We start from the raw sequence: 26,940 nt of genomic DNA, 5'->3' as shown, positions 1-26,940 counted from the left end.
AGTACCAACTAGACATGACCAGGCACTCAGTGAAAACCCGATGTTGATACGACCATCCATCCAGGATGAGTAGCAATAACAAGATTTTTAAAACAGCCACCACGGTGGTCAAACGGAATGCTATATTGCCAACTACACATTATCAACCCTCCCACGAGAATACTTAACAGGAACATCTAGCATCAATATTTCTGATTTTTAGGCAGCCTGTCTGGAATGGATAACAAGTTTGCTGAAAATCTAAACAGCCATTCAACCATACTGCATCTTCCTATCATGAGAAATCTTTGTAAAATCCTAATGTCATTATGACAGCATGAGCAGCAATGATAAAAATTTAAAGATTACTTATGTGGCAGCCATCCTGGATATCAGGTCAGTGCCATTTCAATTTAATACCAACTAGACAGCATTTAGTCTTTTAATCAAAACTCAGTATGACCATCTGTTCAAGGTGGGTAGAAATAAGGATTCTGAAAATATCTGCCATGGTAGCCTTACTGAACATCCAAGACAAACCATTTTTGTTCAGTATCATATATGACAGGGGTCTCAAACACATGGCCTGCAAGGCACATGCAGCCCCTGACAAGCCGTATCCTGTGACCAACAAAATAATTGACATCACAAGGTGTCATGAGAGATAACAAAGGTGGTGCGGCCCTTGGACCATCGAAAATCCCCTCACGCGGTCCTCAGGGTGGTTTGAGTTTGAGGCCCCTGATCTAAAGTCTGGCTATGGTCCATTATGAATTGCACCTCACCTTTGGACTTCAACTTTGTTTATTTTTTAATATTATAAAGCCATTTTTTATTCAGACTACATTATTTTGGAATAAGTGGCATATAATAACAAAAATACTAGTCTATATTCTACTTATATTTTTATGATTCAAATATTTTTTTTCCACTGTACTTTTGTACCCTTTATTTAAATTGCACTGGTCACAGTGGTTGGTATCCTGCACATTGTATGCAGCATTACTGCACCATTATTCTTACCTGCATGAGCATCTGCGTCACAACAATGTGCCTTACGATGTATATTAAGCTGCCCCTTTTGTAAAAGTAGGATTTCTTAAACATTGCACTCACCATTACTGACTTTAATTTTCCAATTTTAAAAAGTGTGCACATGTAGAACAAGGTTTGGCTTGCAATTTGTAAGGTTTAAATGGATTAAATAATCCTCAGCTAGATAGTAACTGTACCAGTCTGACTACAGGCCTTGGGATGAGTTTATATAACATTTCATGGCAATCCTTTCAGTAATTAACATGAATAACAAGCATGTACCAATGGATAGATCATGGACATGAGATGCTCCACTTCAGACAACAGGCTATTGTTTAACCAGTTAAGCTAATAAACCAATTAATTCTAGGGAATAAAAAAAAAATTGAAACTATGTTTTACCAAATATAGCTTGTCATGACTTGCATAAGGCTGAATTTCTTCATGTAAACTTATTTGTCTGTGATTCAATTAAATCTCAAAACTTTTAACTTACTTTGGAGTTTCAACTTGTTCAAGTAGTTCAGCATATTGGACAGCACAGTTCTGTAAGATATAAAGAAATTAGTTTTATTCGCCATAATTTAGTAAAAAATAAATTTGATCAAATCTTTAATATCAACATATTCGCACCATTTTAGCAAATTGCCAATATGCAAATGCATAAAATTTACTTTTATGAATGAAGATATGTATTCACCGCATTCTACACCCAGTAAACACAAACAAAATGTGACTGCTTTATTTCAACACAAGGGACTTATCAAACTGCAAATAATATGAACCAATGCCACCACTATGGACATTCAAATAAAATGAAAAACAAAACATCAATTGCAGTATTTCTTAAAGGTACGTCTATGTTATATATTTGATCACAAGTCAAATCCAACTGCAAACAAACCAGACCCTGATCTGCTGTCCTAGAATAAGGCAGCGGATCTGGATCTATGTTTTGTTCTACTGACTACTCCTAATGAACAGCAGAGATCCAAATCTGATAGCGCATTATACAATGGTCAATCTGGGTCTACAAAATTGGCATTATATAATATACAGTCAAACCCACTTATCTCGACCTCGGTTAACTCGCCAACCCTATTAAGTCGACGTTTTTGAAGTGGAACCGCCAAATTCTCTCTTTGTCTTAGCATTTTCTCATCGGTTATGTCGATTCTTTTATGTCGCCGAACCCTAATATCTCGAGCACAAAAGAGGGCCAAATTTGCCACTTAACGTCGGTTATCTCGATCCCCATGACCAATCACCAAGCAGACTGTTAAAGGCAAAAAGCAACAAAGCATTTTAGACTTTGTAAAGAAACCATAGTAACCGTGTGTACGATACTTTTCAGAGCTGTGTCAGAGTGAAATGACTCGCGAATTTAATTTTGACACTGGTTAGCTTTTTGTAAAAACGAATTACACCCCGCACGTTTTTTGTGATTTTGTGAGCGATCTTTGTGTTTGCAATGTTGGAGAATATAATAAAGGTTTGTCTCGAGAATCAACGGTGGTTTGTATTGTATACTGGTAAATCTCTGCTGTTAGTTGGTGCACATATGCCTTTTGTTGTTAGCAAACATGTATGTACATTTTTATAGCATGCCGATCACTTCATCAAACAAATCGCAGCAACGCTGTTGTGTAAAAAAACCTCCAAAAACACGTGCATGTACATTCTCATTTATTAACGCACATCATGTACATAAAGAAATTTCAAGCACATGTTAATATATTGCCGCCATATTGGTTTTCGTTTATCTCGATCATCGGTTATCTCGACGCTTTTTGGAAAACCCCGAGGCCGGCGACATAACCGGGTTCAACTGTATATTTGTTCTGATAGTCACTAGCATACAGAGCATACATATCTTTTTCATCACAAAATTTTAATATGACACTGAAACATTTATCAATGAAGGTGGCATCAGTGGCAATACAGACGGTGTCTGCATCCTTGTGTGTGCATTTCTTGACTTGTTTATTCACCTTGCTCAAACGCTTGTCCTTCCTAACCCCAGTGTGAATGCACATCAAATCATTACAATTAATACAGGTGGAGTAAGAGTGCCCAGCTTGAAATGCTTGCATCCCACACACTCAATCCTTCCCATTGCCGCTGACATCGGTAATGTGAAAAAAACAAGACAATGGCATATATGCTTTCAAAATCAGACCAGCAGTGGGTTGAATTTGCTGTGAAATGAACACTATGAAATTAAAATGAATGTCTGGGAAAAATGCAGAAATAATCTTTTTACATGAAAAATGATCATATACTTGACATCCCCTTACATAACACAAAATGGTCAAGTACTTGAACACTAGATATGCTGTCATGCCATTAAGATGACGCCAGTTAGCTTATCGTATAATGAAGTTTGATAAATGAAGTGCAAAATATTCATAAATGATGAAGAGTGAAATTGGACAGAAAATTATACTTTTTATGATGAGAAATCTCTAATTGCCTCAACTAAAACAGCACAAAGTACACTGGTATTCACAAAGTCTCATAAAGAACAATCTGACAAGGCATGTGTGAAAGTAGTAAATGGTGGGATGGATGGTATTTGGCACTAAGCCGTCTATCTAAGGGAAATCACTATAGTCTGAGAAAACAAACTTTTAGATCTTTTGTTTGCTACATAAACATTTACAGTAGTAAAACATAACCAATCATATGATTTATACATACAAAACCACACCATAAGAATCCTGTAATTTCTAATTATGCACAATGAAACATCTCAATATATCTCTACCTGGAGATGAACCAAAACCCCTGTGCACATTTATAACAATCTTGCAATCACTGTACATCCCCATTTGATTGTGTATCTCTACTCACTTAGAAGATATATTAATGTACTTTACCAAACGAGTCTTGTAACCATTCACATCCCACATACATATTCCAGTAAGGGCACAAAAAAAGATCCCCAAGATCCCCACTATTTCTCTGAAAGGCAGAGGAACTGAAGAGACACATGTCAGATCAATACCTTCTGAGAAAACCAGTCTGGAGGCCGGTTAGGATCTCCAAAGGGTTTAATGGCTCTACTCACAGACACCCTGAAAAAAGCAAATGTACAAGCCATTACCTTTAATTCAATAAACTGTCTGCAATTCCTCCAGCAAGAATTTAAAATTGTACGACTACTTCCAAATAAAAAATATTAAGACTTATTTATAGTATGAATAATTTGGATACGCTCATGCCGTATGGAGGACATTCTGTATTGTTAATTTCTCTCAAGAGAAGCCCTGATTACACATGTTGAAGCATACAGTGGATAGTAAGGGTGGGTAATCATAACCCTGATAAAAGTACCGTGGCATTATTTTGAATGAATTTTTGGATTTTACAGCACAATCAGGTGGCAGAACACTTGGAGCAATAGACCCCTTCCACATTACGCATTTTGGACAAGTTGCCATTCCTGGTATCGATTGCTAAAAATCAAAACGAGGCTATCTTTGCTGGGTGAATGTTCTTTATATTGACTTGAGAGTGGACAGCGGTGTTAGAAAGTCTGAATAATGTCATATTATGCACATGTACTTATAGTGTTGATAAACAAATATTCTCCAGAATGCTTTTTTTAAAACAATAACACACACACAGCCATGCAAATGAAAAATATCTCTTAGAAATTGGTTTTATACAAAAAGTTTGTTTTGAAATGTATTTTATCCTAATCTGCACTAAACCTATTTAAGCAAGTTCTTTTTAAGTTCTGATAACAGTTGTCAAATAATGTTTAGAAATATGTACAGTTTATCTACCAAATCATATTTGGGAGTATGTAGTTTAAACAAATGATAACTACAAGCAGTAAAAAAAACAATCACTATCCTTGCAGATTCAGAAGGCAGCAGCTGCCCTTGCCTATTCTGTCATATTTAAATTTAAAATAAAATTGTCCTTAGTAACAATATACAGATTTTAGTCTGTAGTGAAATTTACTAGCCTCTGACAAATGAACTTATGTTAGTTTCAAACCCTGAAAATGTCTACATAAGCCTATTTTCAGAATCCTGTATCTAAGTCTGCCAATCATCAAAACAATTTTAATTTAAATAACATTATTCTAATGTTTTAAGTAAATTTAAATTAAAAAAAAATAATGTAAAATAACATTATTCTACAGTTTTGGCATTTTAATTAAAATATGCGTGTGTGTGATGTGATTTGGATTTTTAACGTAGCTTTAACAATTTTTCAGTCATATCGCTACAATGTCTGCAGTGTGACAGTTTATAGTGATGTCTAGCACTGGGGCATCATGCCACAGACATGTAGCATGATGTCCCACCCAGTCACATTATCCTGACACCGGGCCAACCAGTCCTAACACTAACCTCTTAATGCTGAGCGCCAAGTGAGGCAGCTGTTAGTACCATTTTTGTAAGTCTTTGGTATGACTCGGCCGAGGATCGAACCCACGACCTCCCGCATCCGAGGCAGACGCTCTAACTGCTAGGCCACCTGAGCGGTTTAATTAATTAAAATAACATTATTCTATAGTTCTGGTATTTTAATTAAAATAACGTTATTTTATAATTTTGTATTTTAATTAAAATAACATTATTCTGTAGTTTGTATTTTAATTAAAATAACATTATTCAATAATTTTGATATTTTATTTAAAATAACATTATTCTATTGTTTTAATATTTTATTTATCACTTTTCACATACACAAATAAGGTCTCTATTCATTGAAACTTTAATCTTAACGATATACCTTTCAACAAAAAATGCAAATGCAATTTCTTTTTTCAAAATTTGTTCCTTTCATCACAGCTTTTGTATTCTCTATTAAACAGTCATAAATAATCACAAATCTGATGGAAATTCATTTCTGATAATCTTTTTTAATCTCCAGTCCATTCAACATTTTTGGAGTGCCATAACAGACTGTAAAATGTTGGATGTCAACATCACATTTACACCTATTCTTTTTTAACCGGCAAGGCATCCTTTTTCCTACAAATTGGAGTTTAGGTATGCAATACTAGCATGGCTGTTTGACCAATGACACCATCATTGTTCAGATTTAACATTTCTTTTAATTGTTTGAAGGTTAAAAACTGTAAATCCTCTAGGCTTTAATCAATATTCTTCTCACCTTCTGACTTCTGAAATTTTGATTGTCACTGATCAGCCCAGGTCAGAATATGTCACTATAATGTTATGTAAATTTAATTTATATTGTGTAACTGACCTCTGTCCATGATTGAGGGTTGTTTTTGCCTAACTGACTTTGGTCATTTTTTTTAAAAATAGGTTTACTTAGATTGAATTCAAGACCTGGATTTTCCCTTGGGAAATTCTATTGTGTCGTAAGTCCAGAGAAAAATGTAATTTTTTTAAAATAATTACATATTCATTCCTGTTTAGTATCCGTCTTTGGGAATCTATGATCAGATTTTGTAGTCGTGTTCATAATTTGCACACATTTTCTCAACCACTAAACTAGTGAAACAGAAAACATACGCAAAACAGCATTTTTTGGGGTCGGGTAGAGTGTTCATCACTCTTCAAAATTTTGTTGTTTTCTTCTTTTATTTACATTTCCTTCAGTTTTATAGAAGTTTTTTTAGGTTTATAAGATCAAAATGAAATTTTAGGGTTTTCAAGATTTCTTACACTCACTTATACCCCTGACTTTGGATTTGTGACAGGACATTTAGGACTATTTGGAATTTAATTCACAATACTGCATCTTTGAAATTTTCACTTTGCATTCTAGAGAAATAATTTGTTGATTTTACTAAGCTTGCTGGTTTTGCTTCTTTCTGTTACACAGTTTGAGACCACAGAATCATAACAATAGTAAATGATTACTTTCAGCAAACTATTGGCAGTCATTGATCACTTGAAATTTTAAAATTCTGTTTAATTTGTGTTACTTATTTCACATTATTTTAGTACTTGCCTTATAAAAATCAATTATAATACAAGTTCAGTGCATTATATCATGACAAAACATTGATTGCACATACCTCAGTATAGGACCCCTCACTTATAGATTAATTGTGTGGCTATCATGAACAGTGTTACACAGAATTACTGAAGAAGAAGCTGGCTAGTGGTGAACTCTAGCAATAACAACTTTTCTTCATGCAAATATATATAAAAATTACCAATTTTGATCCCCACTTCGCTTCACTGAGCAAGCAAGAGCCAATTTCTCCTTGACTGACCACACATCAAGAGGAACCTTCTTCAATTCTGCAAGAAAAGGCATTTAAAAAAATACACTAAGAAAAATCTGAACCTATAACATTTTTCATAAGAATAACAATTTGATTCATCTCCCTCGGTTCATTCTGTTGGAATGTTATATCAAATCAAACCGCTGTTAAAATGGTAGTTGAAATTACAGTACTATCAGTTTATCTCGACATCCTTGTGTCTGGGGTAATACTGTCAACATAAGTGGCTGTCGAGAAAAGTGTTGTTGTTGGGGAGATGAAAAAATATAAATTTAGCACACATGTACATGTGAAATTAGTCGGTTAGGGGTAATTTTTCATCAGTGTGCAAGGTCTACACTATGTGAAAATAAACAACTGAAAATTTAATTACATGAAGGCAAGAGACAAAACCAGTTTGAAAAACACTTGTATACTGAAACATGTACGTGTGAAATTAATCAGTAAGAGGTAACTTTTCATCAGTGCATAAGATCTAAACTTGGGGAAAATAAACAAGTGAAAATTAAATTAAATAAAGGCAAAAGAGAAAACCAGTTTGAAAAACACCTGTATACTGACAACTTACATTTGTGTTACCTTTCCGCTATACCGTACAATCCACTGTCAACCAACATGCCAGCAGCACGTGGCTGCACATGCTGCCAAGGGAAAAGTTTACTCAAAGGATAATTGGAAAAGGTCACCAAGTTTTGAACTAAATAAGCATTATACTTGTGTAAAACACTCACAATTCCGGAATAGAGATTTGCATGTAATTAAGATTATCTATTAATGGTTTCAGTGCAAAGCAAAATCCCCAAATCTTGTGTATCTGGCCTTGTCATAATTTTAGCATGCATTTTAAGACGAGTCAAGTCATGATGAAATGTTCAAATTGCATTTGATCCTTGTTTCTTGCTCATCACATACATTTTTAGAAAAAGCAAGTGTTTTACTCTTTTGTAAGATAATTTTTTTTAAATGTTACTAATTGCTTGCCTGAAAATTGAGTTTTAAATTAAGTGGGTCTTACATGTAATTCAAACCAGAAGGTGCATTGCCAACATGTCAGAAGCAGTACATACATACTGACATCATTCTAAAGGATTGAGAATATATTACACTGCAAAAGTATGTCAATGTTTGGACCAATATCAGCACACCATATAACATATTTATAAATTTTCAATCATCAAATATGTAATTTTAATAAGTCTGATCACCTGTTTAAAATGTATAAAGTTCTGGGCTGTTCCTGTGGCGACTGTTAGTGTCAACCTATGGGCCTATAAACATGGATTAACCCCTTTCATATTTGTGAGGAGTGCTGTTAAGTCTCAAGTTTTAATTTACTACTCGGTTTTAAGGTACAAAAATGAGTGCTTTTGAAACAATGAATAGTAACACGCATTTATAGTCTTTGATTTCAAAATACCTATAATAGGTACAGCAGTTTAAAAAATGATAAATTATGTATAAATCTATAGACACAGCTCATGTATGCACTGTGAGTCACTTTTTGCAGCTATAGTCATTTTGGTGAATTTGATTACACATACCATTATTCATTTAATTTCGCACTTTGTCCATCAAAATTCCACTGAAAATTATTGTATAAATTCCTCAAAAAATGCTTAACGGCAAATTCAATGATAATGTACTTCAACATTTTTAGACACATTCAAAGATGCCAGGTGATCCCATTTAAACCGGTTTTGTCACTCATGATGATATAAGAGGAAACAAGCCTACCACAAACATAAACAGAGATGTGACAATGTCATAATTTATAAAGAAAGCCTGGGAAAACACCTGAAGGAAAAAAATGGCACACAAGTCCATTAAATTTCGTATATATCTACTGTATGTTATGTCATGTCATTTATTTGAAATTGTACATATCTGTTTTTCCCATACAAATACATTCCTTCATACACATAAAAGACAGCAGAAACATGGCTGTCAATTCAGACATAGTTTAGTTTTAAAAAATTACATTGTGCTAAATTATCATTTTGAAGAAATGTCATATGTACAAAATAAAACTTATTGTATGCTACTCTTCTAACCCATTCATAGTTGAACATCCATACAGGAGACAAATGAAAATGAGCCCCACTTCTTGTTCATCTGAATGTACACTGTTTCCCCGCACTCGTAATAGTTCAATCCAAAATTAACTTTTTTAACCCAGTCTAATGCCAAACTGCCATTGGTGGCGCTCTACAGTTTCATATTTTGCATAGGGTTAGAATTTTAAAGAAAAGAATTTCCCTGGCTTTCCTCACTGGTTAAACTGGCTATTTAAAAAAGACCTTGTATATCTTAGGTATAATTCAAAGAACCTTTAATTCCCTTTATTTTAGTGTATGATTGATGGGTGTAATATGGGTTATAGAGTATACAGCTTGGCCTCACTCAAAAAAGTGCTAGCTCCACTTGGTCATTTTCACTTCCTGAACTTATGAGGTAAATTATATAAAAAAAGAGCCGATAACTTTTTTTTACATTTTATATATTTGGTAATTCATTCATTGCACTTTCAGAAGCTGGTATTGTCTAGTCTGGCAAAATTAATTTTCCCTATTTTAATAGCTGCTATGGGATAGTGTACTTTAGACTAATTATAGACCAACATGTTGTTCTCCACTTTTTATTTTTGTTTGACTGGCGGCGGAGACCAACGGTGGAATGCACTAATTGTGTTGAAGTGTCCGCCTGTGTATAAACCCGATGATCGGACCGCACGCTATTAAATAATAAATTTATTTAGGCTAACCTTTGTATCCAGACAGTAAGTATAATCCCTCTTCTAATGATCCACTGCGTTCAATCCTTTAAAACACTCACTTTTTTAGTATAAATCCCTGTCATAACAGAACACCCATGTATTCATCAGCTGTTGACCTGATTTGAATTACCCACACATGCGTGTAAAGCAGCATCACCACAAGGTATATATCACTGGGAACTGATTAATGCTTGGGTGGGAGCTGTGCCATTATGGCAGAAATTTAGGAGAGAGAGAGAGGGATACATCATGTCAGAAATGTGAGATTGAGTGAATAAATAAATAAATTGTTAAAAAGACCACAAACTGTATTCAGACGTGAAAATGTGCTTCACAATAATAATAATAATAATGTTTATATTAATTTATTATTATTACTAGTGATAGTATTTTCAATCATAGTTAATAACATTTACAATGGTATAAATGGAAAGTTGACATACATACGTATCTATATATTAATACTTTAAATTACTTATAAGAACATGATTATTATGATGAACATTATTAATAATATTTGCAATGGTATTTATGAACACACACACACACACACACACACACACACACACATGTCTGTTATAATTTTACACCATAACTTCTAACATGGATAATGTTACATTTTAATCAAAAACAATATTTTCTTCTTCCCTTGTGCCCATTGCATTGACAAGTTTTACAACAATTTACACAACAATTACATTTACCGCAAAAGCATATATTGCAACTTCCCGCTGAACATTCTTTTAGGCCAGCGGGATGTTTATCCATTTCAGGGATCCACAATGACTCAAGAATTTTTCTTCTTAAACAGACTTGCCGATTATTGGCAACTTCATGTTTTCGTCTGTTGTCATCTTCATTATGCTTGTCCTGTAAGGTAGGAGACAAGCATAACCTTTTCTCCCATCTCTGGCACATCTTCCAATCTTCTGTCAATAGCTCAGAATGCTCTTTGGGCATCCCCAGTGAATAATGATTTCTACATTGGTGATTTGGATCCCCATTCCGAAAACTGCTGTAGCAACGAGTCATACATACATACATACATACATGTATGTATGTATGTATGTATGTATGTATGTCTGTATTCCTAAATACCATTGTAAATGTTATTAATAAAGTTCATCATACTAATCATGTTATATGTTAAGTATTAACATGTATGTATGTATGTATATATGTATGTATGTATGAATGTATGTATGTATTCATAAATACCATTGCAAATGTTATTAATAATGTTCATCATAATAATCATGTTCTTCTTATAAGTAATGTAATGTATTAATATGTAGATATGTATCAGAGATCTCATTAAGATTTTAAAACTAGGAGTCCAGGACTCCCATTTTGGTAAAAATAGGAGTCCCACCATCAAAAGTTGCAGTCCCTTCTTTCCTACAGAATCAACACAAACGTGAGTGCATCTATTTTTAGATGAAGAGGTTTTCATAATGTAATCACTCACTATAATATAGCTTCATTACAAATAGTCCATGGACAGGATTGCAAATTTTTGGTTTATTTATTTGTATACGTATTTGTAGTAATTTTAGGCAAATAAATAGTATCTGATTTGCTGTTTTTCCCCGTATTTTCGCAAATATGTGTCAAGTCAGAAAACAGGTTAGACCTTAAAGCACATCTCACAAATTCCACAACAAGCACTGTCCCATACACTTCTGACCTTCATATTTTGCATTTTAAAGTTAAATCTGTACTAAAATAATACCTAGGCTTTGGTTTCCATGATTTGTTTATTTTTTTCTGAATATATTTGCCCGATGATTTAAGAAAACAGACAATCTAATAAACTGGTACATCCCAGACTTTGCGAAGTCCACCATTATTTCCCATTAGGCCTACTGGTTCACTTATAGTTTCAAACAAATTTTATGATGAAATAGTGTATATGAGGCAGTTCATATATATCCAGATCACTGATTCTGATCTTTAAACTCAAGTTTGTATGTTTTATCATCAAAGGATATCATGCAAGAAATTGACAGTTGCTACCTTACTCAGAAAAGGGTTAATGGTCAATCAGCTATCAAAATATAATGCTTGTGAATGGGCAAGAGTTTGTTTGTCAACATAACTGATATAAAAACTAGGCCTAGCTACTGATGCCTTGATGAATAGGTTTCGCTACAACAACCGGGCTGAGGCAAGGGTCATTTTTAAAAAAATATGGTATGGTCAGTCAATGTACTTCTTAACCCTTTACCTCATGCAAGCGCCTTTGGACACCTCTATTCCATTCACATGGAAGTGCCTTTTGATGCCTCTACTCCATTCGCATGGAAGTGCCTTTTGACGCCTGCTGTAAACATCAGCCATGTTAAGCTGGTTTTTCGTAGCGCCATCTTTGGGGAAAACCTCTATTAGATACATTAATTTCTGTGAATGACAATTACGTCAGATCACGTGGTCACTGTTTATGCTATGGTCAATATCTGCTATTTAAAGTAACTGGGTCGTAATCTTAACTCTCCAAAATGGAGGTCGCAGTATTCATTCAGTACTTAATAAGTTTTCACGATTAGAATCACAACTATGAAAGATTCAATAACTTAGGTAAAGGCTCTGATACTGATATAGGCAGCAATTAGTTTTTATAAATTATCAAATTCAGATGACTTAGTGATGAAGACACAGATGAATAACTTGTGAATTTCGAGTATGAGAGATGGCAACTATGGTTGGTCATGTGGCCTCAATGACATGACAGTGATTGAGTTCTCTCAAGATTTTAAAGCACACCAAAATTCTTCCGTGAAAAATAATTACACAGCTATAACAATCGGACTTTACTCTTAAATTTTTCCACACATAATAGATGTGTACCAAAAATGTAAAATGGTTAAAATTGCTGTTAAACGTAACATACACTACACTGCTTAACACTTAACAGGCAGGCCTATGCGTATGGAGTTGAATATGTAACAGGTGTTCTATTTACGGTGTGCTGTACTTTGTAACTATGCTCTATGAGGTAAAGGGTTAAATAATCACAGGGCAAAATTGTTTTCGCTTTCCTAACAGAAGAAGGCAAAGTTTACATTTTTAGGCGACTTGTCACCCACTTACGAATGGCATTTTGTCTAAGTCTCAACATGTCTTGATTCTGAGGTCATGTGCACTGCTTATTCCACAACATTCGGAAATGAACACAACAACGAAAGCTAAAGTTGTTTATTTGATGCACTTTTATAAATGACCACATGTACATCTCTGGGTCTTTCTGCCTCTGAATTCCATCACTGTAAATATCAGTGCATTTTCCCGGGTTCTTCCTCCACCATTAATACTGGCCGCCATGTATAGCCTATCGTGTGCTGAAAAATGGCGTTAAACCCCACAACAACAACAACAACAACCAGTCAAAGCCTTTGAACTTGCCGCCCAGCTATTGCATCATGTTCTTTTTATGTACATGTACGTCAGGGGGTCTTTCAGTCACTGAATTCTGTCATTGTAAATATCAGTACAGCTAACTGATCAACACATTTTCCCACAAAGCAGATGGCTGAAGCAGGACTGGCAAGTCTTTGGCTTTTGCCGCACACCTATTACATGCGTACGGAGGACTCCTGCCTCAGTGATTTTCTGTGTCCCAGATCAAAAAGTGGCATCCAAATACGCATAATTAAGCGTTTCCGAGATCTCTGTGTATGTATGTCGACTTTCCATTCATACCATTGTAAATGTTATTAAATATGATTGAAAATGCTAACACTAGTAATAATAATAAATTAATATTAATATTATTATTATTATTGTGTAGCATATTTTCACATCTGAATACAGTTTGTGGTCTTTTTACAATTTATTTATCATTCATTCTATCTCACATTTCTGACATGATGTATCTCTCTCTCTCTCTCTCTCTCTCGACCGCTCCGGTGGCCTAGTGGTAAGAGCATCCACCTCGGATGCAGGAGGTCGTGGGTTCGATCCCCGGCCGAGTCATACCAGAGACTTACAAAAATGGTACTAACAGCTGCCTCACTTGGCGTTCAGCATTAAGAGGTTAGTGTTAGGACTGGTCAGCCTGGTGTCAGGATAATGTGACTGGGTGGGACATCATGCTACATGTCTGCAGCATGATGCCCCGGTGCTAGACATCACTACAAACTGCCATACGGCAGATATCGTAGTGATATGACTGAAATTTTTTTAAAGCTACGTTAAAAATGAAAATCACATCACATCACATCTCTCTCCAAAATTTCTGCCATAACGGCACAGCTCCCACCGTTAGTCAGTTCCCAGGGATGGTTTCCATGCGCTACTCTTACCTTGTGGTTCTGCTGCTTTACACGCATGTGTGGGTAATTCAAATCTGAGTTCAACAGCCGACAAATAACAGGTGTTCTGTTCTGACAGGGATTTATACTAAAAAAGTGAGTGTTCTAAAGGATTTAACGCAGTGGATCATTAGAAGAGGGATTATGCTTATCATTTGGATACAAAGGTTAGTCTAAATAAATTTATCATCCGGTCTATACACAGGCGGACGCTTCAACACAATTAGTGCATTCCACCATTGGTCTCCGCCACCAGTCAAACGAAAAAAATAGGTGGAGAACACCTTGTTGGTCTACACTAATTCAGGCTCATTTTTTAGCACAAGGGAGCAGTCATTTTAGTTAGCAGTGTGCTCAGATCATGTACAATTTACAAAAGTACAATTTCCAAAGAAATATCATCCACATTACATTAATGTAACACAGAGGTATGCCAACATTCTCTCTAATGTGCATGTTTTAAATGCAAACAACTTCACCTTACATACGTCACTCTCTCAAAAGTACATAATTACTGATTGAACATTTTCTTCTGGAAATTTTGCTATGACAATTAATGTGCAGGTCACTCAAAAATCACGACTGAATAAACTTTGTTATAACTATATTACCAATAAATTTTAAAACTAAAATTAATTTTTACATTTATAAATTATATCAGTAAATGCGCTTATATGCATCGTGTAATTTTACTCTAGCTGAATGCAAGACGAAAATGATTAAATGTACCAGTAATATCATTAAATATATTTTACATATATTTGCTTCCTATCTATTACCAGCATTTAATTGTAACGTGTTATTTAATTATGCAAACAATATTACAACCATGTATCGAAAATAGGTGACTACACTCTGTGGGAAATGAGATCCATATATCCATACAGTTATATAGTTCGTTTTTCCTTGAAATTTACAAAGTTTAATAAGTATAAATAAAATTACATTATTTAAAGTAACAAAATATAATAAAATTTAGGTCTCCTTGGTAAAACGTTACAGAAAACACAATTAAGATAGAAACGCACTTAACGGAACTGCCATTGTCCTGTCATTTGGTGAAGCTAATACCAAGCACGGTCGTTAAACGCGGATTAAATTAATACGCTGAAGAAAATGTTGAGTTACAATTAATATAACATTATATGAAAATAAACTTTTCTTGCTACGCTGATAAACGTCAAAAGGGAAACACCATGTCATGATATTGCATCTTATTTTACACCTGAAATTATTTATTTTATTTCTTTATTACTGTTTATTGTTTTGTGCAATATTTGTTCCCTTCTAATTTTTTAATGTTTTCTAATTTCATGGTGTTTGTTTTTGTAATCATATCATTATATATGTTTTTTATGTTATAGGTGTTGTCTAATGTTGTAAAGCACTTAGAGCTTTTAAAGATTAGGCGCTATACAAAGTCCTCATTATTATTATTATTATTAATTAGCAAGTCTCAGTAGACTTTGCATTTTTATAGAAATTTTGTTTCATATATTTTTATTGTAACACAGATTAGTGTAATGTTCAACTTCAGCTACTGTCTCAACTGCAACATATGATAGGCATATGTTTAGTATGTTTATACATCATCTTTGTCCCAATCATATTTCCCTCAAAGGATTATGGACAATCCAATGATATTTTGTTTATTTCTCGAATGACCATATCCATTCAGACCCTATATTTTTACTGTGTGGTCTACCAAATATATGCATTGTGGGAATATTCTGAAATTTAGTATTGCTTAAAAATGCATTATCTGATTTAATTGTACAATAATGTAAAAATTTGTGTGATCCAAATGTATGGAAAATTTAGAATTAACTATTTACAGAATGATAATTGTATAAAATCCATTCCATTTCTGAATCATCACTGCTTTTACTTGTACAATAAAGAGGAGGCTGTGAGGAGCAAATAAGCGATAAGTAATGGCCCATTTTTTTTCCCACTCTTATTATAATAATATTTGCTAAGCCACATTAAACATAGATTGCTTTGAATAGCATCTTACTTTTTTCTATTTTTGTCCCGACAAATAATTAGTGCAATACTGAGATACGTAGTGACTTAAGTCCAAATTTAGATAACATTGATTTTTTAGAACAAAATTAAATTCTTGATATTTTCAAAGTGTAATGTTTTTCATTTTCCTTGTCACCCATTATCTTATTTTTCTAAAAACTTGTCAAACAATATATATATATATATATATATATATATATAATGTGAAAGGCATGAATGTTATTGATTTATACGTTTTTTAAAGTTTTTATAGGTACATTTAAAATGTATTAAAAACAAATAAAATACATTATAAAACATCACAAATCAGGTCTGATGCACTATTATAATTATTATTATTATTATTATTATTATTATTATTATTATTATTATTATTATTATTAAATAAACTTGTATTATCGCTTCAATAAATATAAATCTTTCTGCCAGTTTCCGTGATATGAATTCTGACATGAATTCTGAAGATATTTATAGTAAGCCGGAAGTTTACTGATGGTAGATAAAAAGGTTTTGGGTGTGACACTAAATTTATATCTTATAATCTTGATATCCATTTAATCTTCTTACTCATATCAGATAATATTTCAAGTATCACAAAATGTCGGCAAGGAAAAAGAAACTAATTATCTTCACCATTTTCCCAGCCCTTGCATCGGTCGCGCTGATATCGGCTGCATTGGCGACACAGTACTGGGTGAAATCATCTCCAGAGAAAAATACCTCAGCAAACAATATAACGAATGGAAATGAAAATTCTGTAAATTTTGGCTTATTCCAAGGTAGTAAAATTCTTAACTTCGGAATTGGCGCAAGGGAGACTACTATTGAAGGTTTGTACAAGAAAATATTCAGAATGTTTTGATCGCAGTGTATTTGTAATTTGTATTATAGTCGGGACATATCTCCCCGCTTGTTTGTACCCCCACCCCCACCTTTATCGATTTCAATAACGGAAATCTTTCACGTGATAAAAGTGCACATAATTTATGTAGTGTAAGCCTTAATCTAAGTAGCTTTGAAATATCACTTGAATGGCATTCTTTACTCCCCTTCCTAGCTATATTGATGTCTTGTATTTAATAAATAGTATAGAACGCCTTCTGCAGTTATTCTTCAATAGCAAAGTAAATATATCCTCAGTACATGTCTCAGATAAAAAAATCACAAAATGCAAGCAAAATTCACAATAAATCCATAAATTTAGATGGGGATTAAAACAGGGCTCGAGATTAGCGGTAGTCCGCTAGCCCGAGGCTAGTAGATTTCCTGTTGGACTAGTAACTTTCATAATGTTATTAGTCTGATGGGCCAGTAAGTTTTGTTTATCAACAGTCCGCATTTGTTTACGCCATTCCCTAATAAAGACTTGACTTCAGCAGATGTTCTGTAGAATCAATGCAGTGACCATTGTAAACACAGTCAAAAAATATTAGCATGAGAAGATGAAGTCAATTTCTGCCTCAGAAATGTGTGTTTCTATAACAAGTAGCCATCTGATTTTGTGCATTTTGCTTAACAGCGCCAATTATGGTCCCGTCATTAACAACGGAAGTTTGGTAATTGATCCTAATTAATCTGATAGCAAATTAAATGAAAAATAACCTGGTATCACACTTTATTCACGCGACCACAGTAACAAACTACAAAGCGTTATACCACACAAAACAACATGTCATCAACTGTTCAAAGAAATTAGTTTGCATGTTGGTTTGTTTAAGGTTGTTTTTTTCTTTTGCTTGCTAGCCAAACGCTCCAACAGTCACAAACGGGAGACTGCATATTTTACGTTTGCATCGAAATAATTGTAAGAATTATATCAGTTTATTATGATTACATTACTGACACATCCTTTCCATACAACTACTTTTCTATGATAATAAGAATAGTTTTTATATTTTTTCCCATACAAGAATGAATAAATAATTGAATACACGTGGAGATATCCAAGCAGAATGCCGTACATTTGTTGGGAATTAAAATCTCTCAGCATGGGCATCTAAGATTTGAAAATTTTCTTGCTTATTATTAATTTCAACAATACATTGAGGTCTCATTAATTAGGAACAATTACCAAACTTACGCTATTAATGATGTGACCATAATTGGAGCTGTTATGTACACCACAACAAGTGAGATGGCTTCGTTTGATGGGAACACACATTTTCCAAGCTGAAACTAACATTATCTTTTGATGTTAATATTGTATAACAGTGTTTACAATAGCCACTGCTTTGATCCTGCAGAACATCCGCTGAAGTCAAGTCTTTATTAGGGAGAGGCCATTTAATTTGGGGTGGGTTGGCAAAGGCACATGTTTTGAAAAGTGTTTCTTGCTCAGACTTTCTTATATAAAGGACACTGTGCCATTCCTTTTCTTACTTTAAATAATTTGCGTCAGCTATACTGTAACATCTCGTATTTCAAAACGAGACACAATTCCCGCCTTATAAGACAGGCAAAATGTGGTGTTTTATAGAAGGTGTTCAGCCTCCGGAAAAAAAGCAAAGGTTGAATGAAAATGACATAAAAGAGAGGAATAATTCTTATGATAGGGAAAAGCGTAATCAAACATTTCAGAAGACATGGACAACAGACAGGGAATGGCTGAATTATGATGAGGAAAAGAACGTTATGCGGTGAAACTGGTATATGGAATTCGCAAAAACAAACACAGAGAAAACATCCTGTTTTGTTGCGGTTTGTTTGAACTTTAAAATTGAATCGGTAAATGCACATGAAAGCTGTGGGCAACACAAAAAGAGTTCAGAGAGAAAAGCAGCTATGCAGATACCACCAGAAGAATCAACCACTGGTAAGATATTGGAAAGTTTAAATCTGAATGTATTTGACCGGCTCATTAATTTGTTTAGAGATGCACATGCTATCGTAAAAAACAGAAGACACTTTACTGATTTTGTATGGATGTGTTAGCTGGATGAGATGAAAGGAGTTGATGTTGGAGAGACTTACAGGAATGATAAACAGGTTGTTACATTTACTCACTACATGGCTGAAAGCGAAAGACAGAAATTTGTCAAAGGTGTGAATGAAGCAAGGTTTCTTGCAGTAGTGTGCGACGGTTGTACTGACAGTTCAGTTCAGGAGGAGGAAATTGTATATATAAGAATTTGCAAAGGAGGAGAGATTAAATCATCATTCCTAGCAAAAAAGTTGATAGTGTAGAGAAGGCAGATGCTGAAGGGATCCTGAAGGAGATTACCACTGCACTGGATAATGCTGGAATCGCTAATTGACAGAACAAGATTATTGCATTTGGTAGTGACGGAGCAAGTGTAATGATGGGCATAAATGCTGGAGTTGTATCTAAGCTAGAAAACATCCAACCAGCCTTAAAGGGTATTCACTGCTTTGCACACCGGCTTGAGTTGGCATATAAAGATGTAGTGACAAAAACCTCCCGTTACACAAAGATGAACACTCTTTTGATGGGACTGTATTATTACTACCGCAACAGTCCTCTCAACAGAAAGTAATTTAAAGAGGTCATTTGCTGCTCTAGATGTATCACAAGTGATGCCAAGCAGGGTTGGAGACACGCGCTGGTTACCACACACTGAGAGAGCTCTTGACAGCTTCTGGATAGGATATACAGCCATCAAGAACCACCTTGAACAGGTATTAATCTTTAATTTAAAATTTAAATACCCATTGAAAATATAAAATGCAGTTTTAAATGCATGGCTCTGTCACTTGCATATAATGCAACTGAATTGTAATGTAACAAATTATCAAATGAAAATACGTTCCATTCATATGTTTAATTGTACAAAGTTTAATTGTAAAAATTGCTTTCATTTTTTAACTTATATTAAAAGTGTACATTTATTACTACTGCTTATTTATTTTTTATCCATATTATGTTAATTCGTCCATATTTTTTAAACTAAGAAGTAATGTTAGATTTTCACCAAAAGTTTTTTTTTTCTCAGCTTCCTTCACAGAAAGGTGAAACGTCAGATGCACTTGGAAAGGCCAAAGGTTTCTTGAAAATAATGAGAGAACCTGCTACGTTTAAGTTTATGCTGTCCAAACTGTCATTAATGCTGCAAGACACAAGTGCTTTAGTTGCTGACATCAAGCAGAAGTTGGATGCCACCATTTCCATTTTGAAGAAGTATAAATTCAAGTATGCTTAGCTAATTTATCTTCCTCATCTGCAGACTGTTACATTCATTACTTACTTGAATCATACTGATTAGATTATATGAAAATTAATTTTACGGCTTGTCTCACAGAATGCTTATTAGATTGATCTTTACATATTGTAATTGCAATTTTGTAATCAATAAATATAAACATCATTAGGTAAATACAGTCATTTATGGTTTTAATACTATTCCAACATATGATCCATCACCAGCAATACATTTGTGGAATGTTTCAGGGAGACGGATAAGGAGACCAGAACAAACCCCATATGGACACAGAGTGCAGGTGGAGGACAAGAAAGGACACCTGGATCCCTTTCTGGAACTGGATCCAGATTATCTTGAGAAACAAGAAATGTGAATTGATTGATTGATGATTTGAAGTAGGATTTATATTTCTGTACTTCTGCATTTCATATGATAATGTTATTTATGAAATAAAATTGTTGCTAATCTCAATGCAAGTATGTGACATTGTTTTGTGGACAGGACTAGTAAATATTTGGCAGGACTAGTAAATTTCTCAGTGCACTAGTCCTTCTGGCTACAAAGAAATTTGTGTTAAATTCAAGCTCTGGGATTACATACATGCCAACCATTACACTTTAGGCATAATCATTACGCTTTTTTCACTAAATTATGCCTTACTCGTAAATGCATTCGGATTACATGTTTTCAATGTATCCCCCTCCCAAATAAATAATAATTTGTTTTCTCATTTTTATTAACATCCCATTAATCCCATAGAAAGAAAAGACAGCTTCTATCTAACTACGACAAAAGAGTACACTTGTCTGTAAACATACATGCACTTTCCTAACAGTATTATGTTCTGTTTATAGCAGCTGCCCTATTTCCAACAAACAGGTTAGTTCTACTTTCACACTTTTGACCTCGGTTTCTATTTATAGCAGCTGTATGGCTTAGTTAGGAGAGAACAGACTGGTTTTCTAACTTGTAATCTTTGCTTGCAGATTATTTGTTCAAATTCATATCTGGTACAGAACCAGTCTGTAGGTATTTGGCATGAAAGTCAAATCAGATTTTTTCTAATCGATGCGTGTGTTAGAGCAAAAATATTTTTCAAATAATTTCACAGATAGATTAGAAAAGACAAAAAATCTATTCAGAGTTGAATAGATGAATTACATATTACAGTATTCCATTCTTGGGCAGCTTCACATCCCTTGCAGGCTGTGTGGAAAGGATTTTAATATTGGTTATGGTGGTAAAACAAAGAAACAGTGATTTAGCTTGCTTTACTAACTCCAGTACTAATGAAACTTCCTTTTTTTACAGCAGAACTAAATTGTGGACATGAATTTTTTAAATGCAGAGGCGTTATGTACTGAGTTCTTAATAGAACACGGACTACCCCTACCAGTAGAAGAGTACATTGGTCCTTTGTTCAGACGGATATTTCCTGAAAATATGCATGTGCAAGAACAAAATCATCTAATATTATTAGGTGTTTAGCAGAAGATAATTCACTTAAAATTGCAGAAGCCATGAAAATTGGGCTGTTTAATATTGCAACAGATAGGAGTAGTGATTATGATGACAAAAAGTTGTACCCACTCTGTGTAAGAGACTTTGACAACGAAAAGGGTAAAGTCAGAGTGCTCATCTTTCATTATCAGAATTAACAGTAGATTCCACTGGAGAAAACAATGTTTTGTTTGGTTGATAATGCTTTAAATAAATATAAGTTGGCAGAACTGTATGGGGTTTTCAGCTGATGCTGCATCAGTGATGACTGGAACTGATAAAGGAGTTGCATTCTGTATTTTGAAAAATGTCTCCATCATTGTTCATATCAAGTTGTGTCTGTCATATGATGCACCATGCTGCAGGAAAGGCTGCTGATAAATTAGAAGGAGAACTATTGAAGTATCAAGTTGGCACTCTACCTGACATTGTACTTCATGCGGACAGAGTTGATCTTTTACATCTTATTTCCCAGCTAAAAGGAATATTGGTTCTTTACCATTCTAATGCTGACTGTGAGAGATTGTTCAGCATTGTTAACAAAAGTAAACCTGAATTCAGATCCAGACTCTGTCACCCAGCATTTAGTACTCTGGTGTGCAAAACATTTATAGTCTCAGCTGGTAGGAAGTGTTTTGAAATGCAGTATGATAGTTTGTTACTTTTTAAAGCTCAAGCTGTTATATATGAAAACTTGAAGCAGTAATTGATGTTAAAAGTCCATAGGGATAAATAAATCATTTTGTACATATGCTTATAGAATTTGTATCATGTTATATGTGGATTACTCTTTTTCTGCTCAGATTACTCTTTTTGTCCACTTTTATTACACTTTTTCCTTTCCAAGGGTTGGCATGTATGGGATTATCGAAAGAAATTTCCAAATTTGTTTAAAGGTCTAGGGAAAACAAAATGGTTTTATAACATAACTCTGGACAAAAATGCCAAATCTTACGCCTTATCTACCCCGAGAAAGGTTCCTATCCCTTCATTGAATAAAGTTCAAGATGAGTTGGATAGAATGGAAAAAATGGTTATTTCAAAAGTAGATGAGCCCATTGAGTGGTGCATGGCAGTGGTTGTCATTCCAAAACCAAACAGTACAGTAAGAATTTGCATGGATCTAACTAAACTGAATGAATCAGTTAAAAGAGAGAACCACCCACCACCATCAGTTGTAGAATCCCTTGCAAAACTAGCAGGTGCAAAGTTTCTAACCAAACTAGATGCAGACTCAGGCTTTTGGCAGATAAAACTGTCAAAAGATTCACACCGCCTTACAACTTTCATTACTCCTTTTGGTCGGTTTTATTTTAATCGCCTTACATTCTAAATCAGTTTCGTGCCAGAATTTTGTCAAGAACCACCAACCCAAGAGAAGCTACTGGCAAGCTTTCTCATGTACCCTAATTGGCCAAGTCTGAGACTCGAACCCATGCAAACAGAAGTGAGATGGCAGTGATCCGTAACAGAGAGTGCTTTAGATCAATCGGCTACTCAGGGCCCCGACAACATAGTATTTTTCTTCTATGTGCATACATGTGTGGTCATGCATACACCCCTTTGCTGAAAATGGACTTGTCCAGGAACTGGAAATGACTGGTGAACAGGGTCATCTCTTACAATGAAAACTTCCATTTGGAATGAAGAGCACAGATGATAACAGTATTAGGGTCCCACCTGGGCATAATCAGGTTTGAAATTGTAAATCAGTAAATGAACTTAGTTCTGTGCATCTTTTATTTCATTTATGCTTTTCATTTTTTAAATTGGTAGTGGGGTACAAACACACAAGGGAGGTATATTCAGACAATTGTCCAATAACTCATCCCCATAAACCTGTCTTGGCAGTAATGGACTATTTGTGTCAACAAATTGTCTATATGTATCAACACAGATTGGGGAGCAGTGGCTAATTAATTGGGCTACACTTATATGTATGGAACATGTGTTTTTGAACTATACAGTATATCATTTTTCAAAAAGTCGTTTCTTTATAATATATTTTCATTTTGAAGGGAAAAAGCGTAATTTGAAGTTTTTAAAATATTTTAAGATGTTATGGATTTCTGTTTGCCATTAGTTTTAAGGTGATTATTGAGTTAAATGACTGAAAAGCTATTTTGATTAACAATAGACATTCAATTTGGTATTTACATAAGTAAATGGTACAGTAAATTCTCCCCTATGCAAAATTGTTTTAGATTGAAACAATTTAATTGATTAGTTGATGAAATCAGTTTTACCTAACTTTGTAATTTCTTTATTTTTTTATTACACATGGTACTACTACTACCCATAGTTAAAAGTCATTACACATACCTGCCATATTCCTAGATAATGTTGGGGGTAGTTTGGTTGAGACAAAAATAAATGTGCTTTGAGGTCATGGGGTGGGTGGGGTTAGTGCATGTGATCAGAAAGAGTAATAGTGTCCAATTGAGAATAAGCTAAATTTTCATAATAAAGCATATAGAAAATGATTGGAAATTCAAATAATAACTGGTCTGTCTTGTTCAAATCATTTAATACACTTACAAAAAAGTTTGTAGGTTTAGTATTGTTAAGTATCATCACAATACACATATGTGCAAACACTCACATAATCACATCCTCACTGACATTAAATAAAAACATTCACCAAGTTTCTGTCTTTAAATTCCATTGGATGGCAAAATATAAACTTAATCAGATGCAGTCTTTCCAACTGTCAGTAGTTCAGTAACAGGGTTTGAAGGAAATGCAAGCATTATTAGTGTTCATCACTGCACTCACTGGAGAGTGGTACTGGGGTTAAAACTTCTGATGGATTCTCTGAGTGAATCCTGCATGGTCAGAACCGAGTTGTTCCAGATGACCATAACATTAGCATTGTCAGAGCTATATCTGATGCAGTATGATCACAAGATATGCTCGTCTTGATAGAAATATGACCATTGCACTGGGGGAAGGGACAGGAGCATAATATTATAAAGGTTAATAGGGCTTTACAGGTAATACAGCAGGAATAAATGCCCCTATCTAGTATGGGTATTAAATGTTTATCAATGCAAACATGAGCATGTCCTTATTATTGTCTTCCAGTCAATCTATTTTATGGCTAAAGTCATCCTAATATCAATTAATATTTGGTATTTTAACAAGATAAAGATAATGAATTACAATAAAACAAACTAATCTGAATGTTCAGTTCAGTCTGTCAGATATGTTAATACAGGTGGTGCAACTAGTTTGACAGACATCATACAAACAATAACGATTTATGTCATTATTTATTTTGCAGTATGTGCAAAGAATTACCCACCTCCCATTCATGGTGTGCTTCACAAGTAAAACTGTGTCAACCAGAAGTTCTGAAATTTATTTTTGCTGGGCTTTGCTGATAGCAAATTGCTTCCTGAAATGCCTTCAAAAGCTAATCACACTTGAACACTATTCCAAAAACTGAAATAATCATGCTTTGCATTTTATATGTGGAGTAAAATCAGACTTCAGAGATGCATTGTCTCTGTTCACAAACTTGTCAGCAATCTTTAATACAGATGCCTTGAACATTCTCATTCAATGTTACCAATAGGTGAGATGGGATGGTGGGGGTGCAATTTCCCTGGCACTATTACAACATCATTTTCTTTTTTTCATAGTGATATCCATAGTTTTTGTGGTTGTTGTTGTTCTTATTAACTTCCCAAAAATTTGGCAAAAAATGAAAGCTGCATTTTATCCGCGAGTTATTTCTTACATTTGCACAGGATACTCTCATCAAAAGAAAAATAGCTTGATCAGTAAACCTTACTGTATTTACTGTATATGTTGGGACATGAAAAATAGAAATCATCCTACTGACCCAAATTTCTTTTTAGAGTAAGATATGATATGGATTGTTAAGAATCATTTTTTGGATTTTGTTGAGTTCTTCCTCTTGAAAATGTGAAACACATGGCAGAACTGGTTTTAGAATACAAGATTCATACATTTTAAAATAAGTTGCAGAAAATAAGAAAATAATACACATTAGGGAGTGCAATGAGTGATTTATAAATTAAACTGAAGAAAAATAATTTGTAAATATATTTATATTCATAGCACTAGTTTGTTAAACAACTTTGATCAACTTATAGGCAGGAGTATTGAGTTTGATTGCCAGATTACACTGGGTTGGCTGCTGTGTAGTGTCCAAGATAATTTATCAGATAACCAAACAAAAACCAACTAAAGCCACTCAGCAAAACACCTTAAAGCAGGATTAGCCTGGTCTAACCTCAAATAATGTTATGCATCTTTGATGTATGCCAATTGTTGTTTTACTAAGAAATAAAGCTGAGCAGGAATTTTCTAAGAAATGCAGCAAAGATTCTAAGCAGTAGAATTAGAAATATTTCTGATACACACCAATATATGAATATAAGGAACAGATTTTCTTTATATATTTAAATATGAATGTCTTTCTTATAAAAACCTTGCCATAGTTTACAAATTTATTTGTGGAGAATTAGTTGGGGAGCTGCAGTAGCTCATTGGTAGAGTGTCAGACACAAGACCACTCCGGTGGCTATGTGGTTAGAGCATCTGCCTCAGATATGGGATGTTGTGGGTTCAAATCCCAGCCAAGTCATACAAAAGACTTTTAAAAAATATGGTACAAGCAGCTGCTTCACCAGGCGCTCGGCATTACGGGGTTAGTGTTAGGATTGGTTGGCTTGGTGTAAGGTTAATGTTACTGGGTGGGACATAATGCTACATGTCTTTGGCATGATGCCACACTGCAGACATTGTAGCGATATGACTGAAATTGTTTTAAAGCTATGTTAAAAATCCAAATCACACACATAATCCAAGAGTTCAGTAACTTAACAGAATAGGAAAGGTTGGTTGCCATGGTGTGCTCTTGGGAAAAGCACTTAGCTCCCATTTCCTTGGCATGCTGTTGCC

At 34.3% G+C, this 26,940-nt stretch overlaps 2 protein-coding genes across 3 annotated transcripts in view; one reads left to right on the top strand and one right to left on the bottom strand.

The window, feature by feature from the left end:
- Nucleotides 1-15,389, bottom strand: part of LOC149795372 (bromodomain-containing protein 8-like) — a 55,752-nt gene extending 40,363 nt beyond the window's left edge. Inside the window, exons 1-4 of the mRNA XM_089965148.1 lie at nucleotides 15,352-15,389; nucleotides 7,169-7,256; nucleotides 4,022-4,091; nucleotides 1,511-1,560 (exon numbers count right to left, since the gene is read on the bottom strand). Coding sequence (XP_089821274.1) covers nucleotides 1,511-1,560; nucleotides 4,022-4,091; nucleotides 7,169-7,256; nucleotides 15,352-15,367 — 224 coding nt within the window. The 5' untranslated portion in view covers nucleotides 15,368-15,389. The remainder of the gene's footprint in view (nucleotides 1-1,510; nucleotides 1,561-4,021; nucleotides 4,092-7,168; nucleotides 7,257-15,351) is intronic.
- A 1,452-nt stretch (nucleotides 15,390-16,841) lies between these two features.
- Nucleotides 16,842-26,940, top strand: part of LOC149795371 (clarin-3-like) — a 51,961-nt gene continuing 41,862 nt past the window's right edge. For both annotated transcript variants that reach the window (XM_089965147.1, XM_089965146.1), the window contains exon 1: nucleotides 16,842-17,181. In XM_089965147.1, the coding sequence (XP_089821273.1) occupies nucleotides 16,950-17,181 (232 nt within the window). In that variant the 5' untranslated portion in view covers nucleotides 16,842-16,949. The remainder of the gene's footprint in view (nucleotides 17,182-26,940) is intronic.

The sequence above is a fragment of the Sinohyriopsis cumingii genome, chromosome 7 (genome assembly GCF_028554795.1).
Source record: "Sinohyriopsis cumingii isolate HCF-2022 chromosome 7, ASM2855479v2, whole genome shotgun sequence".
Lineage (NCBI taxonomy): Eukaryota > Metazoa > Mollusca > Bivalvia > Unionida > Unionidae > Sinohyriopsis > Sinohyriopsis cumingii.
This window is presented reverse-complemented; position numbering and strand designations above follow the sequence as displayed.